Source organism: Poecilia latipinna, unplaced genomic scaffold, assembly GCF_001443285.1.
Source record: "Poecilia latipinna isolate Pla-1442-1.1 unplaced genomic scaffold, P_latipinna-1.0 Scaffold491, whole genome shotgun sequence".
Lineage (NCBI taxonomy): Eukaryota > Metazoa > Chordata > Actinopteri > Cyprinodontiformes > Poeciliidae > Poecilia > Poecilia latipinna.
This window is the reverse complement of record NW_015113107.1, coordinates 61,411-78,527: the sequence shown is the minus strand read 5'-3', so window position 1 is coordinate 78,527 and position 17,117 is coordinate 61,411. Positions and strand designations below refer to the sequence as shown.

The window sequence follows — 17,117 nt, the reverse complement described above, 5'->3', positions numbered from 1 at the left end:
AGCATCATATAGTGTTATTGGAAGTACTTTACCCTGTTTTAATATATACATATGCTAATGTTTGTCTGTCTGATGACATCATTGTAAAATATTAAATCAGATGTTTTGATCAATTACTCAATACTTGAGTTTTCTGCCAAGTTACAGAAACATTTTCACTCTTACCAGAGTCATTACTTTAACTTGAATAAGAAAAATGTAAGTATTCTCACTTGAGGACACTGTTTTTTTTTCTGTCCATCTTTGTCTAACACAAAAGCGACAGGAAATAGAAATGCAATAATTTCTAAAATACATGTTTCAAACAAATAGTTTTCTTAAAAACAATGACATTGATAGGGTTACTGTATTACAGATCTTAAAATGAGCAGCAACCAAAATTACCCTTCTTCTAATGCTGACGGCAACTTCCATTTCCTCAGTGATTCACAGAAAGATGATCTGTTCCTAAACTTAGCTAGATTGTCTCACACCAACTCTACAGTTGCAGAACTGACTTTTTCAGCCGATGAGTTGGCACATCATTTTGTGAAGATCGCTTATATGTGAGGATTTCTTAATCGCAAAAGTGAGTGTCTGAAAATTTATATTATAATACAAAAAACTTCTAAAAATGTTGCAAACCTTTGTATTTTATATACTCATCTAGTTACTGACTTTTCAGGGTTGCAGATAAACTCATCCAGAGGCTGTTTGCAAAACAGGATTTGATGAAGATTACAAAATGGGATCAGAGGACATAGCTAGACCAAAAAGACATTCGAGATGTTCCAAATGCAACGGGGTTTTCCTCTGGATGTTTCTGATCTGTTCTGTTGTTCCTGGCAGTGGATTTTCACTGAAGAGCTGCAGCCTGAGCAAGACTGTAGCTGTGTGCGCAACGAAACGACTGACTGCTATTCCTCAGGATATTCCTCCGACCGTTACCGGCTTTGACCTTTCTGTAAACAGGTTGACAAAAATACGATCTTCAGATTTTACACCCTTACCTCTTCTAGTGTACTTGGAAATGAATCGCAACAGGATTTTACATATTGACAGTGCTGCTTTTGCCACTCTGACTTCTCTCCAGAAGTTAAATCTTAACAATAATAAAGTTATTAAACTGGAGGAAAGAGTTTTTGATGGGTTGAGCAATCTCACCGAGTTACGAATTAATTATAACCAGATAAAAGTTGTGTCGTCCACATCTTTCCAGTCTTTGAGGAAACTAAAAGTCTTGGATATTTCTCATAACAAACTGAAACAGATCACAGATGTCCATCTCATATTGCAGCATATGCCACAGCTACAAGAGTTGGTGCTAAAAGGAAATAGTTTAAAAACCTTTCATTCATGGGAACTTACCAACAACTCACTCAATCTTTGCAGACTTGATTTGACTTTTAATCCTTTGGAAGACTTTAGGATCACTGCTGACGTCTTCCAAAATCTCACCTGTCTGAAAATTGGCAATCCTTACGGCAACAAACCAATGAGGTGGAACCTGAAAAACCACACTTTCCTGAGCAGAGTGTCCAGTCTTGACATCACTGGGCTGATTATGTCTCTTGACGATATGAGAGAATTATTTAAAGCTGTAAACTCATCACTCACCTTTCTGCGGATGAAGAGCATGAAACGCAACCAAAGTCAACTCATCAACATTTCCTGCTCCATCCCAACAATGTCCAAATTGCATTTGCAACGCAATAAGCTCAAGATGATCCATTCAGATTTGTTCAAATCATGTGTCCATCTGACTGAGTTAAATTTAGCAGATAATAATTTAGAAATTATCCAGGAAAATGCCTTCACAGCGCTAAAAGGTTTAAGGATTTTGGATCTGAGTAGAAATAAACTTTCATCTGTTCCAAATGCAACAAGGAATCTACAAAATCTTTCTGAGCTTGATCTAGATAGCAACAATATCCGCTCAATCACATGCCAAGATTTCTCCAATAAGACGATGCTTAAGGAACTAAGCTTGAAGAATAACTCAATCACAGCTCTCAACAAATGTGCTTTCAAGGATTTGCTACGACTGCAATCTCTCAAATTACAATCCAACCAGATAGCACATTTAAATGGATCTTTTGAAAATCATCTTCCAAACCTTAAACGTCTGTATTTGAATGGAAATAAACTTACTAAAATTTTACCAAAGGAATTTGGGGGCTTGCGGTCTCTCCTTAACTTATCGTTACATCAAAATCAAATGAAGGACCTTCATAAAGACAGTTTTGTTGGACTGACAAATCTCACTGATGTCCGCTTGCAGACAAACAGTATCACAAGACAGGCCTTACAGTCAGGTGCTTTCAATGCTCTGATTAATCTAAGAAGATTGGATCTATCTTCTAATCACATTAAATATTTTGACAGTCAACCTCTGATGCATCCGCCATTTTCTAATCTGTCCCATTTGGAGGAGTTGTCTATTATTGGTCAGCACTCTTCTGGAAAGTCCTGTCTGCCTGCAAATTTCCTGCAAGGTTTAAACAACCTGTTGAGTTTCCATGCGAACAAAATTCATATTATCTACATTGATAAAGACACATTTAAATACACCCCAAAGCTCGAAAATCTTCATCTTGGGTCAAATGACTTGAGGACTCTGTCTTCAGAACTGTTTGCCCCAATTCAAAACCTTAAAAACCTCTACATACACCGAACAGGTCTTCAGTCGTTAGATTTCTTCATAGAAGCCAACCTGACCAAGCTGGAGTTCTTGGAGGGAAGACACAACCAATACTCAGTCATCACTGAAGATGTAATCAAGTCACTTCCATCGCTCCTGTGTGTTGACTTTACATATATTAGCTTCTCCTGTGACTGTGACAATGCCTGGTTCCTAAACTGGACAATAGCAAATACACAAACACAGATTATTGATGCGCATAACTATTCTTGCAACTATCCGGATGACTTCAAAGGCAAAAAGCTTTTGGATTTCGACTTCCCATCCTGCTTACAGGATAAGGGTTTCATCTGCTTCGTGTCCACAACATGCATGGTTCTCTTTGTTATGGTTATGTCCTTCAGCTACCATTTCATGAGGTCCCAACTTTACATAGCCTATTACCTGTTCTGGGCTTGGCTCTTTGACTCAAAGTACAAAAATAAGCAAGCTCCTCATCAGTACGACGCCTTTATCTCCTACAATTCCAGTGATGAGTCTTGGGTGATGGGTGAACTGTTACCCAAATTGGAAGGAGAGCAGGGCTGGAGGCTGTGTCTGCACCATCGAGACTTTGAACCAGGTAAGACCCTTTCTACATCACACTGAAAAGTCTTTACATTTGCATTAAACTCTGTTTGTCTGCTTCAGTTGCTCAGGACGAAGGAAGAATAGATGTTAAAGAGGTTGAATGTTAGAATCTGGCAGTATTTGAACATAAAACCTACCTTGTGCAATCTGCTAAATGTCAGTGTTAACATTCTACATTTGAGGACTCGTACTCATTGGGTTTGTATTTGACAATACTTTACAATCCATATGTTGAGTAATTGGACTACTTGAACACAAAACCTGATCGATAAACCAAAATTGAGACGCTTTGAAAATTGCAGGTATGGCGGAGTGTCTATGAGGTCTCCTTTGCATGCTTTAAAATTCACATACCGTTTGATCTTCTCGTTAACATGGTTGCCATTTACCTAACCCCTGTTGGTCTCCATGTGTACCATATATCTTCAAACTAGATCATCACTTACCTTGACACACAAATGGTATTTTTTTTCCCTCAAGTACCACTATATTACAAATAGAAAAGGCCTTGGCCATCTGCAGACTCTCAGATTCAGACGGGAGCACTGTAATTTTCCTTCCAATGATAGAAAAGGTGACCAGATCTTTAGACTTGAGGAGCTGCTGAAGTGTCATGGGAGTTAGGTGGAGTCCACCTGAATTTTCTGGATCTGGAGAAAGTTTATGCATGTATCCCCTATAATGAATACTGTGGAGGGTCTTGCAAAAGTACAGGTTGCTGGGGATGCTTTGAAGAGCTGTATTTGCATTCTTGGGAATGCATGTCCAGGACTTACAGGAAAAACAGAGACTGGAAAGCAGGAGCATGAAAAAATGACAAGACAACAGCAGAGAGTGAAATAACAAGGAACAAGTGGGGAGACTAATTAGGTGAGATGTTGAGAGTGCAGAGTACACAGACCCAAAATACACAACGGTACAATCACAACGCTCAAGATAAGCCAACCTTAGAGGGACGAAAACAGGAAGTAAAGCAAACTCAGAAGAGAAAGTCCAGGTTGACCAAAAACAAAACAGGAAACAGCAAATTAGAAAATCTGAAACTAAAGACCACAACTCCGAAGACAAGAAAATTAACTGCTTAACAGAATAAACACAAACTGTAAAAGTTAATGATAGTTCAAACTCTGGAACCTTTCCAAGATCGATTGGGGATTATAATTTCTTCTGCAAGGGTCTCTGGAGCTTCACATAATGGTAAAACAGTTTTTACTCGTGTTCACATCAGAGGAGGCACCTTTTTGGCATAGCTGTTAAGAGACGAACCGTCACCAAGTTCAGATGCAGATTCATTGTGTACTTTTGTCACATGTATAGCAATCTCATCTTCATCACCTAAATATATCTTTTGGTTGTTTCGAATCCTCTTTTTGGACTCGTATGCAGGACATCTCCGCCGTGCTTTTTATTTAGATAAGCTGAAATATTTTTCAGTCCAAGAAAGACCTTTCCTTGTGTCTGAAACAGACATCTTTGGATTTGGTTTTATTTTCTCAACATGATCCCAGAGCTGCTGTTTCTGGACCCAAAGCTTCAAGCTGTTGGTCCAGTTCGTCATTTCTTTTTACCCACAGCTCCTCCTTCCAGTGGTGCAGCTCTATTAGCCTCAGCTCTCTCATGTCAGACTCCAACAAGTGTCACTGACAACAGTTCAAGCAACCTATGATTCACGTTTTGGTATAAATTCCCAGAAACACTTTTTAATCAGTAACTGTTGTAATGTAACTATTTTTCCAGAGGGTGTCGCTGTTGTATATTAGCTGAACTATTTGAAAGTAGTCATGATGAATCCTTGAAAACCTCTGCGGTTTGCTGTTCTCCTCTGCAGGGAAGCCCATCATAGACAACATCACAGATGCCATCTATAGCAGCAGGAAGACCATCTGTGTGATCAGCCGCCGATACCTCAGGAGCGAGTGGTGCTCCAGGGAGGTCCAGACAGCCAGGTAAGCAAAAGAGAACAGCGCTGTCTAATAGTATTTACCGCCTTTATATGCAGGAATGTCCTTCATTTCCAGCATATGGCAGGAAAGGATGATTCTGAACTGTCTTTATGTGACTATGAAGGTTCAGAGTCCATCTGAGTCCATCACTACACCCAGACTTTAGATCGTTCCTCGTTAGGTCCAAAGATAATGACTTCAGTTTTCATTAAGTATCAATTAGGGCTGTTCTTAATGATTATATTAGTAATCATTTACAACATAATCATGCTGTAAATGATTACTAATATAATCAACACTGTTGTCCTAAAGCCTGTTGTTTTCTCTGCTTCTGGCCTCCTCAGTTTCCGTCTCTTTGACGAGCAGAAGGATGTGCTGATCCTGGTGTTTTTGGAGGACATTCCCACCTACCTGCTGTCTCCTTTCCACCGAATGAGGAAGTTGCTGAAGAAGCAGACCTACCTGAGCTGGCCACGCGCTGCAGACCACCCAGAGGTGTTCTGGGAAAACCTGAGGAAGGCTCTGCAGACCGGAAACGATCCAAATGAGGAGAAACTACAGCTCGCTGTGATAGAAACGTATTGATGAGAAGGAAGACAGCAATTAACGACTTCCTTCTGGATGATCTGGAATTATTTTCTGCAACGTGTGAAGGATTTTATTTTATCTTTATCAACTAACAGATATTGTAGTACGAGTTGGAAAACATGTTTTTAAAAGTTTCCAGAGCATTGTAGAACAGCTCTGGAAACTTTACTACAATTTCCTCTTTTTCTTTAGCATGATTTGATAAATATTGGTTTCTGTAATGTTGATCTTAAGGTTCTGTGTTTTTATGATTTTATACCAGTAAAAGTTATTTCTCAAGTAAATTTCACCTGTGGTTCTATACCTGACAGACTTTTAGTCGTGTTTAGTCAGATCCTGTTTTTCCTCCAACTGTGTTTCCATTTTAGATATTATTATGTGCATGCATTATTTTCTAAATGTTTTTGCCTCTTGGTAATGTTTAATAAAAACAAAAATGAGAAAATAGACTTAATTTATTTCTGTAAGCAATTCACCACATGCTACTTAGTAAAGCATTATATGATTATTTATTTACAAATTATCTGGGAAAAACTAAACATTTTTATTAAATTTAAGTAAAATAAATCAGCAATGCAGAAACACAAAACTGCAGCTTTTTACAAATATAAATAACTCACAGACTGAAAGCAAAACTATGAAAACTGAACATCCGGCACATTTTGATTTAGATGGAAAAAGTCCCAACTCTTAAGCTCTTTAAATAATTTTACTTCCTCACAGAAAGTGAACAGAGATGATTTTAAACTATCTGCACTTTCTGAAGGAGGGAAAAACCTTTTATTTATAGACCACTATAAAAATATTTACTTTTATTTATGATTAGTGATTTTGCACAGCAAATTAAAATGTTTTGAAAGACAAAACATAGAATATTTTTTACTTACCCATCTGTATTTAAAAACAATAAAAAGCGGTTATTTAATCTTTGTTGTAAAATGCAACATTATAAATTAAAATGCAAGTAACTAAAACTTTTATATAATTCTTTTTACTTATCTTTAAGCAGTTATCCACATCTAAGATAAACATTTTATGTTTGTTTTACATGTTCATATGTATGTTATGTAATTATGCACAGAAGTAACCTCCTACAGTCTTTGTTTATGTTGGTGAAAACAATTTCTGCTTTCCTTTGGTGTATATGAAAAAATAGATAATTATAGATATTATATCTTGTATGAATTTGAGATGTTCTAAAGTGTAGAAACCCAACAAGGTGTTCATAATTAAATGTTTGAAATGCTCAAATAAAATCAAATATACAGAATGATGTTTTTCCAGCTTTATTAGACACATTTTAACACCATTTAACTTTTTTTTGTTAAAATCTCTCAAATCACATGCATTTTAAATAAACAGCAAATAAAAAGTTGCATCTCTGCAGCACATTTACGTCAACCACTGTAAATGTAGTTATGTTAGTTCGATTTATTGTTAAAAAAACATACAGGTTATTGCCCCATTATCAGCACAGCTATAGATGTGGTATTATTAATACTACACGTTCCTGTTTATAAAACAGAAGAGATATTAAAAAAAAGGTCACAGAAAAGCATTAAATCCGTCACCATTCAACAAGACTTTTAGAGAACCTTAAACACATTTTTTCTTCTTTTTCCAGCCACTTTGTCTCCAAGTTACTGAGTTTTGTCGTCAATGCTCGGTTTCCCCATCAGGACTTCATTGACTCTCTTCTTCCGTCTCTCACTGCAAACAGCAACACAGATTTGATCAGTCAGAGGCTGCGAGAGCCGAAAGACGAAGCACGTGAAGAGCAACGTTTAAGATACTCACTCCACGCACGTCACGGCCCTCTTGGTCCACGCCTTCGTCGGGTCGGCGCACACGAACCTCCCGTTGACGTGGAAACTGCAAGACGAGAGCAAACATGCATGAGCAGTCGCTCCTGAAATCCAGAGGGGGGCAGACTTCCCAAAAACGAAGGGGAGCACCACCTCAGCATATTTTAATATTTAAAACTTGCATCATCAGATGGACCAAAATATAAAGTTAAGTGGAAATTTTGGTATTTTAAATACCAAAATGACAATAATTCAAATAATTAACAAAAAAAAACAAAATTAGACCAAAAAAATTTTTTTTTTTTTACCAAATACTTAAAAACTTTAACAAAATCTGTGTGTCTGTGTCTGGTGATGTTTGGGTTAAAACATGTTTATGCATATAGCAAAATATAATAAATTAATTAATCATAGATCTGGGTGGATCAATACCTGCTAGAAAGGTGTGGTATAATAATTCTGGGAAATAAATAAACATCTCTAATAAGATTTTAATTTGTGGGGAATAATTCTGACCTTATTAAAAATAAAACAAAAAAGTAAAATTTATATCATTCTTGAATTGTGGGCCGCTCAAAATCAGTTCCACAAATGGCCCTCGCGCCACAATTTGGACATCCTTGGTTTAATACACCTCTAGGTTAGTAGATCAATGTTGTTCCCTTCATAAAAGTGTATAATTGGACAATTTTCTACTACCTGAGTGTTGTTTTCATACATAAAAATCTTAAAATATTACTACTTGTAAAGTGCAAAGTGCGTGGATTCATAAAAAAAGAGAAAAGAAAAAATAAATAGATCTGTGAGCTACTCCCCAAAAATTGGCACCCTGGGCTACCACCCTGTCTAATGTCTGACCCAGTATCTAACATTCACTGTGCAGAAAATGAACACAGTTATTGCAGCTATTTTTGCATCTGTAAGGTAAAAATAGCAGCAATAACTGTCCCTTAATGGTGCATGTTATTAAAAAGAGACTCTGTTTTTCCTTTAGCAGCTCCACAAACTCACATAACTTTTTTTTAAATAGTATTGTCCAAACTCACATGATGGCATTGATGTCACAGGAGCCGTGGATGGTCTGAATGCTGTAGTTCTTCACCAGAAGGCAGGGCAGCTTCTTTTTGGTGTATCTGGTGCAGCAGCTCGCTGCGAACAGAAAAATCAACCGTTAATGAATCACATTTTCTGTAAATATTCACCTCAAACTCATTGGCGCTTCCACCGATCCGACTCACTCACCTGAATCTGAGCTGCAGACGAAGCTGCAAACAATGAGGAAGGCGCAGAGCGCTGCAAAGAGACGCGCCTTGTTGCTCTCCATTCTCACGCGCTGCTGGTCTCAGTCTGTCGAATGTGAACGAAGCTGCAGAGGCGCAACAAGTCTGAAGGAATTCAGTGATTGCTACACAGCAGGTGCTGCGATCCCTCCTTTAAATAGGCCGTGGAGCCAGCAGTGGGACTTCCCAGGTGGGCTGGGTGAAGTGAAACTATGTGCTTTTCTTCGGTATAAAACCAGGAAATGATTGACAGAAAGTCTGGAAATTTCATCAGGCTGAAATCAGCTGAACAAACAACTAGAATTAATAATTCACTGCATGGACGAGTGTTGCACTGCAGCTTGGAGTTCAGGATAATGAAGTCTGAATCAACGCTAATGCAAAAACACAAAATATTAACTATTTTTGGTCTAGTTTCTTGTGCAAATATCTTAGCACACTTGAAATAAGATAAAACTAACTTACAGGTGACATTTTAGAAAGACAGAGGAGCTTGTTTTAGCAAAATAATTTGTTAATATTGATGAAAAAGTACTGGTTCCACTGGTGGATTATTTCATTTATTACATGGGAAAATCTCTTGCTATATATTTTAACAATATTAAAGGATTATTTACCTGAAACAAGCTCTTATATCTTGATGAAAAGTTACTTGTTTTGTCTTATTTTAGGTGCACTAACTGAAACTAGACCTAAAATAGTTCATAGCATTTTGGGTTTTTGCAGTGGAGGGAAACCTAAAAATAAGTTTCCTTTCATAAAACGGTAATTTTGAATTTAACATAAAGATTTTCAATGCAGGATTTCACAAAAAGTGATAAAAATCAAAGAAAGCATCAACATGCAGGTCATATGATGTCTGGACTGTAGCATAAAGATGTCAATAATAACTTACATTTAAAAATTATTACAATTTTAAAAATTTTTAAATTTCATTTAATTTAGAAATAAATGGGAAAATCTTCACTTATTACAGAAATCCTCTCCTTTTTGTAACTGCTCAGCAGTTTGTTTTTTGCATATTTTCAAAGTTATTTTGATACTTTATCTTTGGAGATAATCACAAACTCTTTGAGGTTGGAAGGACTCCTTGACATCACTGTAATATTTAGCTTCCTCCAGATTCTCCACATGGTGGAAGTCTCTCACTGCGCCGCTTCATTAGCACCGGTCCAAAGATGAAACTAAACCATCACTTTAAACCTGAATCTGAATAATTTGGTGCTTACCTGAACATGTAACGTCAGTTTGAATGAGTCTTACCAATATGTTCACATATTACAGCTTCTGTAAAGTGTTTTCTATCAGTGCTGACCATTACTGCAGTAAAATTTGACTTATTCTGGGCAGTTACTAAATTTAGAAAAAAAATCCCCTGTTACCAACTCAAACATTGGAGGCCTTGGTTGATTAAACCTCAGATATACTCCCATGATGTGGGAAAAAAACCCACATCATGCTATTACAGTTCATATTAAAAAACGTTTCCCCTCCTGTTACTGTGTTTTCTTTCTTTTTCTAAAGAAGTTAATTTGAATTAGAGTTAATGTTGCTCTTTTCCTGGTAACATGACAAGAGGATTTGGTATTTAACAGAAAACATCCTTTGGACGGTTGGTTGGTTCAATCAACTTAATTTATGATGGAACTTATCTAAAAATCTCAGGGATGATCTGTGGAAACAGTAACTGCGTTCCACTACGAATGTACGCAAAATCTTTGTCAAAAAAACAAAATTTCCATTAAATATGAAATATAATCACATGGGAATAAGTTTGTTCACGCAACAAGTCACTAAAAATCATGACGAGCCATAATCCTCCAACTACTTCCTGTTGTCTTCTTTGTGGTTTCTCCCAGTAGTAACATCTGGTTGTTGATGTTACTACTGGGAGACTCGTGACTCGTGTAATGCGAAAAAGTGTTTCCATTGTAGTTTTGCAAAATAAATAAAACAAACAAAAAAAAAAAACTATCAACCTACTGTAAAACAAGTTTTTTCAAAATTGTGTTTCTATTAAACAAATTTACTTTCAAAATGTGTGGTTATAAGTCGTTAAAATCATGGTGGCGATGGATGTAAACATTTATAATTCAGCGATGGCGCTAGCGCTCGTCATCTATCAGTCATCAGAGTCGGAGCGATAGACCCGCCTACTTGGGAGCGGCTACGTAAGCAGCGTTTTGGGGAAATTGTAGTCGGCCACTTTACTTTAGTGCTATGGATTCGACACATTCGAATGATGTGCAACTTTTTATGAACTGTGAGATGCTGTGATTTTCTTCTTCCTGTTGTCTTCTTCAACGTTTCCAGCAGTAGTAACATCTGGCTGTTGATTACGTGACTTGTGTATTGCAAAAAAGTGTTTCCATTGTAATTTTGCAACATCCCACCTCAGTGCAAAAGCTTTTTATCAATTTTTTTTTATTTTTTAAATTAGCACGCTTATCACATTAGCGCAATTTTACGGCTAATGGAAACGCAGCTACTGATCAGCGAAGGCTTGAATACTTATGTAAATGTGAATTCTTGTTTTTTTTCTACTTTTAGTAAATTTGCAAAACATTTTTAAAAGAATCCAAATTGTAGTAATTTGGCACTCATGTGTTTAAGGAATGAGATTAATCTAATACAATTTGGAATGAGGATGCAACATAAAATGTGAAAAAAGCGAAACTGTGAATACAACACAGTCCTGAACATTCAGCCTCCTCTGCACATTTTTTTCCAACAACACTTTCCAAAAAAATAGTCACTCAGTAATCTTCTTCCTGGTACTTCTGGAAGTGGAATTTCCTTTTTGCACGTGCACAGTGCATGGTAAATCAGTGACCTTGTGCATACAGTCGCTTTTGTCGGCTTTTTCGGTTTCCATAAAGGCCGTCCAACAACAAAAACGGAAAAAAAACAAAGTAAAAAATGATTCTCAATAAAACCATGAAGGGGGAAGTAGGTTATCAGAAAAAGCAGGAAACTTTTTTTTTTTCTTTTATGATCTGTGTGACAATTTAAAAAGTCTTTTGTTTTGTGAATGTTGATGTAGAAAGTCCCCAACGATCCTAATCGGGTCGATCTTGGGGATGCACACCTAATAGATCTCGCAAATTATAGCAAATTCACTCCATATTTTCCTCAGTTTTGTAAGATAATAGTCTAATATAGTATTAGACTATTACCTTCTGCTTAACTCCTTTGGTTGTTTTTGTAAAGCAAATCCAGAGAATAAAAATGGTTTAAAGGCAAAAGCAAAATAAAACACCCTCCTAATGTAAAGTTGTGTTTGCTCAACCATAACCAGATGTTTTTTCATCTTCAACAACAAACACAACAGGAGAAACATGCAAAAACACAATTAATTACACATCTAAGGCTGCATTTCTACACTATATTTGTTAATCTTGATCAGGTAGAACTACATTTGTTGGTAAATCCATGCTTTTAGTTGTCTAGAAAGTCATTTTTTCCCCAGTACTTTATTAAAAAAAAACACTCCTTTAGAGAGGTAATCATTGATGTAATTTCTGCATGACTGCCAGCTATTGTACCTGTGTTCTCCCCAGAGACGTCTGAGTGTGTTGCAATACCTACCTCTGAGAGGAGAAAGAATATCAAGCACGATATCCTGAGAAATGTTATGAAACAACATCATGCGAGATGAACAACAGCCGTCATTATGCTCTTCAATCTTTGCTTCTTAATATTAAAATTCCTCAAACTATATTAAATTAAGATATCTCAAAAACAAACTGAGGTCAATAGAGGATAAACATGGATGAATGGCAATGAGTGTATACAGCAACTTTCAAAGATATGACAACTAAGATACAGAAAATAAATAAGAAACCACAAATTGACCGTAGCATACTTTCAATCCAACAACCAAACAGCAATCGTAAAGTACTCAGAACAGAAACAGCGACCGTCTGGTATTTGTAGGAGTTAAGAGACCAGAACCGCCCATGAATAGCAGAAATCTGCAAATACTTGAGCTTCCCTCTAAAAATGCTCACATTTTAACAGTTCCAACATAAAATATACCTTAGTAAGCCAAGGAAGACCGATGGACGAAGCAAGTAGATGGATGCAACGTACATCAGGGCCTTCAGGCCTGAAAAGGCTTGTTTATGTTTGTCCACATAATGCTAATCAGAGTTTAATGCTGGAAAAAACGATGCCAATCAGGCTGTTAGAAAACCCAAGCATCGAAACCAAAGTAAACCGCCGGTTATGACAGACAATTCAGTGTACCAGACAAGTTCTGATACGTAGCTCTTTAAAATGGTCGTAATTACTGAAGACTGAACTCAACAGACCCAGTAACATTTACTGGGATCGCGTGCAGGTGGATCCGTAAACAGATAACAATCAGCGCCCTTTTCAAAGACCAAAACAAGCTGATGTTTTCTTTGCAAAATAGTTCAATAAAACACATGTTAAGTTATACTATTTGCTTTTAAAGGGTTTTAATAAAGTTTGTGCTTATACCGTGTCAAAGTTTAAGAAAGTTCAGTAGCTGTCAATACCTTTACAGCATGCCTTTGCACTCACATTGCAGTGGCATGCAAGCATCATAAAAACAAAACCAGTGTCACAACATGTTACAGAAAACGTATCGCATTTCAAAAAGGCCTTCACCTTTCACTAATTTCCTTTGACTCAAACTACAAGACAGGAACGTTTCCTCGTAGGCAATGCAAATTGTGACCTTTTTGTCAATGGACAACAAACAAGGTATTTTAATAGCCTCTGAGAAATGTACCCATGATGTCACTACAAATTGTGAAATGCAGCATGGTTTGGAATCTATTTTTAGACCAAAGGTGACCAAACAACAAACTAAAAATAGCACAGACAAAAAAGTTACTCATTGATGATAACGCTCAAAGGTCAAGGATGGGAATTTGGGTTTACAATGGTGACGCTTGTTTCCTTGTTGGTGATGCAACTCAGAGTCCTAAAAGAAATCTGATCAGCCTTGTAGTAAAACAGTTGAGTTTGCATTTCCCAGATGGGTGAAGCGCTTAGAAAAGTATTGAGAGATTTCTCCCAAGTTAAATATTTTTTTCATGTTAAGATCCAAAATGCATTGAAAGTTGTTCAAATGCTGCGTTCATAAAAAGCTTAAAGACGATTATGTAACTAAATTTAGAAAAAGCAGCAACTTCACCACTCTGGTGCAAGATCTGGAATGTAGAGTTACACAGTTACTAGATGCCAAGACTGGGAAAAACTAACTTTGATTCAAATCGGATGCTTCATTCACAAAGTATTACACTTTTTGTCAAGGGGCAAAAACAGGGAATGTCCCAGTTTTAGACTAGATTAGTGAACCTTTGAACTCTGTAGGCTCTGACGCATGATTTTTATTGCAGATATACAATTACTCTGCTATAAATGTCAACAGACATCAAGACTGCAAGATTTTCTTTAATTTATGGCTACACCATTTTTGCTACCTTGAGTCTCATTGTGGTGATTTATTATGACTTTGCAGACTTCTTTTATTTGTTCATTATTTATTCAGGTTCTACTTTTAGCTCTGGAAATGTGACCCTACAAGCTTTTCCTGCCATACTGACTTTCCTGTCCCTGCAAGCACAAACTTCAATGGGGATTTATACTAATGCAAAGTGTTGCACGCATTATAACTATGTCTCTCTATTGTGAGAAACACTTAAGAGCGGCACTGTAATTTGAGATAAACTGCAGAGAATATGTCTAAATGGTGACCATTAGTCCTGCAATCGACAAATCCACTTTTTATTGAAAAGTGGCAATAAAAAGGCCATTGTTAAATAAACCCATTAACCTCGTAGCAAACATGCTGAGGGAGTTTAGCAAAGTTGTGGAAGATGAACTGAACCAAATACAGGGGAATCCTTAAAGAAAAGCTTTTGGAAGCTGCAAAAGACTTAAACTAAGGTTGAGGTTCCCCCTTCAGCTGCAGAGGAACCTTAACAACCACAACCAAGGCATATTTATCAAAGCATATCCATGTTACAATGGCTCAAAGTTCAGACCTCAATCCAATTGAGAAGCAGTTGCAAACTTTAACAACTGATGTTCACAGATGTTTGCTTCAGCTATTTTTCAAAGACATACCTCAAAAATACTGAAAGGTGCTTCTACAAAGTATATTTCACAATGTGTGGTAGACTGTTCGGATAATTTATACAATCGTTTGTAACCAGGTGTGTTTTTCTTTTCACCAATTAAAGAATGTGGAAATAAACAATTCTGTTGTTTCAACTGTTTCATTTTAAAAGGTCCTTGATGCTATCGTGACAAAGATTCTTGAGAAAGCCTACAGATCTATTTTTAGATCTTTGGGTGGCAAAAATAGCACAGCTGCCAAAAATAATTATTAAAATATTTCAGATGTCAAGCGTTGGAATTTGGGTTTGCTTTCCTTGTTGGTGATGCAACTCAGAGTAACAAAAAAATCAGATCATCCTAGTGGAAAAACTGTTAAGTCTGCATTTCCCAGACTGGTAAAGAGTTTTAGAACGCTTTTGAGAGCATTTGTCTCAAGTCAAATGCATCGAAAGTGGTACTTGCATCATTTGGAACCAGTATTTTTTACGATGCAGCCATAAAAAACTTAACAATGGCTATAAAGCAAAACTTAAAAAGAGCAGGGTGCAACTAGTTCAGTTTATGACTGATAAAAACAAGACCTGGAATACAAGCTTACACATTTACTCTGGTGTAAAGAACACCAGGTGCGAAGTCTGGTAAAAAATAACTTTGATCCTGATAGGATCCTTTATGCACAAAGAATGACGTCTGCCTTTGTCACTGGGAAAAAAGGGACTATGTCTTAGTTTAAAGAGCCATTCAACTTTTGTTGAATAAATCCCTTGACCCTAAATTACACAGTGGTTTTATGTATCAACGTAACAAAAGAATAGAAATGTACTCTTTCTGATTCACACGGGTGCCCCATATCATTCCTGCATTCAAGTGCTTCTTCAGACAAGTAAGACTTATATTCAACAAATAAAACGTTTAGGGTGCTATCTTATGTTACATTAGATGTTTCTATTTTCGTAGAAGGTGCACCTGTTCCTCTTCGGAGCCACCGATGGATCCACTGCTGTTATTGTAAAAGACTTAAAAAGTGGAATATATAGTTCCCACAAGTGATCCGCGCCATCTTGGTAGTCAAGTCAGTGTTGTTGGTCTGAACCAACAAAAAGAAAGTATGTTAACTCTCTTGATCATATACATCAACAAGAGAAATATACATCAACAAAATCGCTGCAGTTGGGATAGACCCGCATGAAACAGATAATTTAAACATGTCAGACAATGTGGACAAGCTTTCCGACTATGACGTAGTTCACTACTTAGCAAACATGGAGCAGCTTTGCAGCCTGAAATTCATGGACACACACAATCAGTGTTATTTACACTGATTTACACTGATTACAAGGTTCTGGTGACTGGTAGATTAACGTACACGTAAGCTACATGTCTGTCTTAGCTAACAGCTAAAAGCTACATTAGCTAAGCTAGTTTTGATAATGCGGCTGCAAGTACTACAGTAAATATCCCTGATATTTATCTTAGTTTCACACAGAGGTGGGTCGAGAATTAAAAAACTGTAACTGAGTAACAGTTGTAATGTACTTATATAACAACTGTTGTAATTTACATACATATACAATGCTGATGGTTTTCTTTTGAACCAACATGACAGTTACAAATGACCGATACAGAATTTACTAAAATACCAAGGATTTCCACAACCCAATAATATGCTTGCTCCATATGGAATTAATTAATTTCAGTACATATATTCAACATTTCTAATCTCAAAGGCTTATACAGCTGAAATACACAGCATAATGCTTCATTCACACAGGGGTTAGCATCGTGTGCTATGAGCCACCGGCTAACTGTGGCGAAATCTCATCTACTAGCCACAAAATATGTGAGTATAGTCGGTAACAAAATCTATTCAAGATATTTGTAGTAGTTAGTAAACCCACTCGTAACAATACATGTAAGTAAAAGTGTAAACTCAAACCTGAAAAGAGGAATATTTCAATAAACGAGCCACGGACACGTTCGGAACCAGAAGGAAGTTCCGTTCTCTCCCTCTGTTGGTCGCATTTGGTTACTACATCTACTAAATAAAATTAGACTAACTGGAACTGCTGGCAAACACACTGTAAATATAAACAGTAAAATTTAAGTCTTTAAGGCACATGTGTCAAACTCAAGGCCCGCGGGCCACATGTGGCCC

The 17,117-nt window shown here is 36.8% G+C and overlaps 2 protein-coding genes across 2 annotated transcripts; one reads left to right on the top strand and one right to left on the bottom strand.

Moving 5' to 3' along the window:
* Nucleotides 1-423: 423 nt before the first annotated feature.
* LOC106952080 (toll-like receptor 13) lies at nucleotides 424-5,891 on the top strand. Its single transcript, XM_015039962.1, has 4 exons — nucleotides 424-568; nucleotides 665-3,242; nucleotides 5,079-5,196; nucleotides 5,538-5,891. The coding sequence occupies exons 2-4, from the start codon at nucleotides 725-727 to the stop codon at nucleotides 5,776-5,778; spliced, it is 2,877 nt and encodes a 958-aa protein (XP_014895448.1). The 5' UTR covers nucleotides 424-568; nucleotides 665-724; the 3' UTR covers nucleotides 5,779-5,891.
* A 1,160-nt stretch (nucleotides 5,892-7,051) lies between these two features.
* On the bottom strand, nucleotides 7,052-9,264 carry LOC106952077 (C-C motif chemokine 20-like). Its single transcript, XM_015039958.1, has 4 exons — nucleotides 8,829-9,264; nucleotides 8,633-8,735; nucleotides 7,579-7,653; nucleotides 7,052-7,491 (listed from the first exon to the last, which is right to left on the bottom strand). Exons 1-4 carry the CDS (start codon nucleotides 8,908-8,910, stop codon nucleotides 7,422-7,424), a joined length of 330 nt encoding a protein of 109 aa, XP_014895444.1. The 5' UTR covers nucleotides 8,911-9,264; the 3' UTR covers nucleotides 7,052-7,421.
* Nucleotides 9,265-17,117: the final 7,853 nt, after the last annotated feature.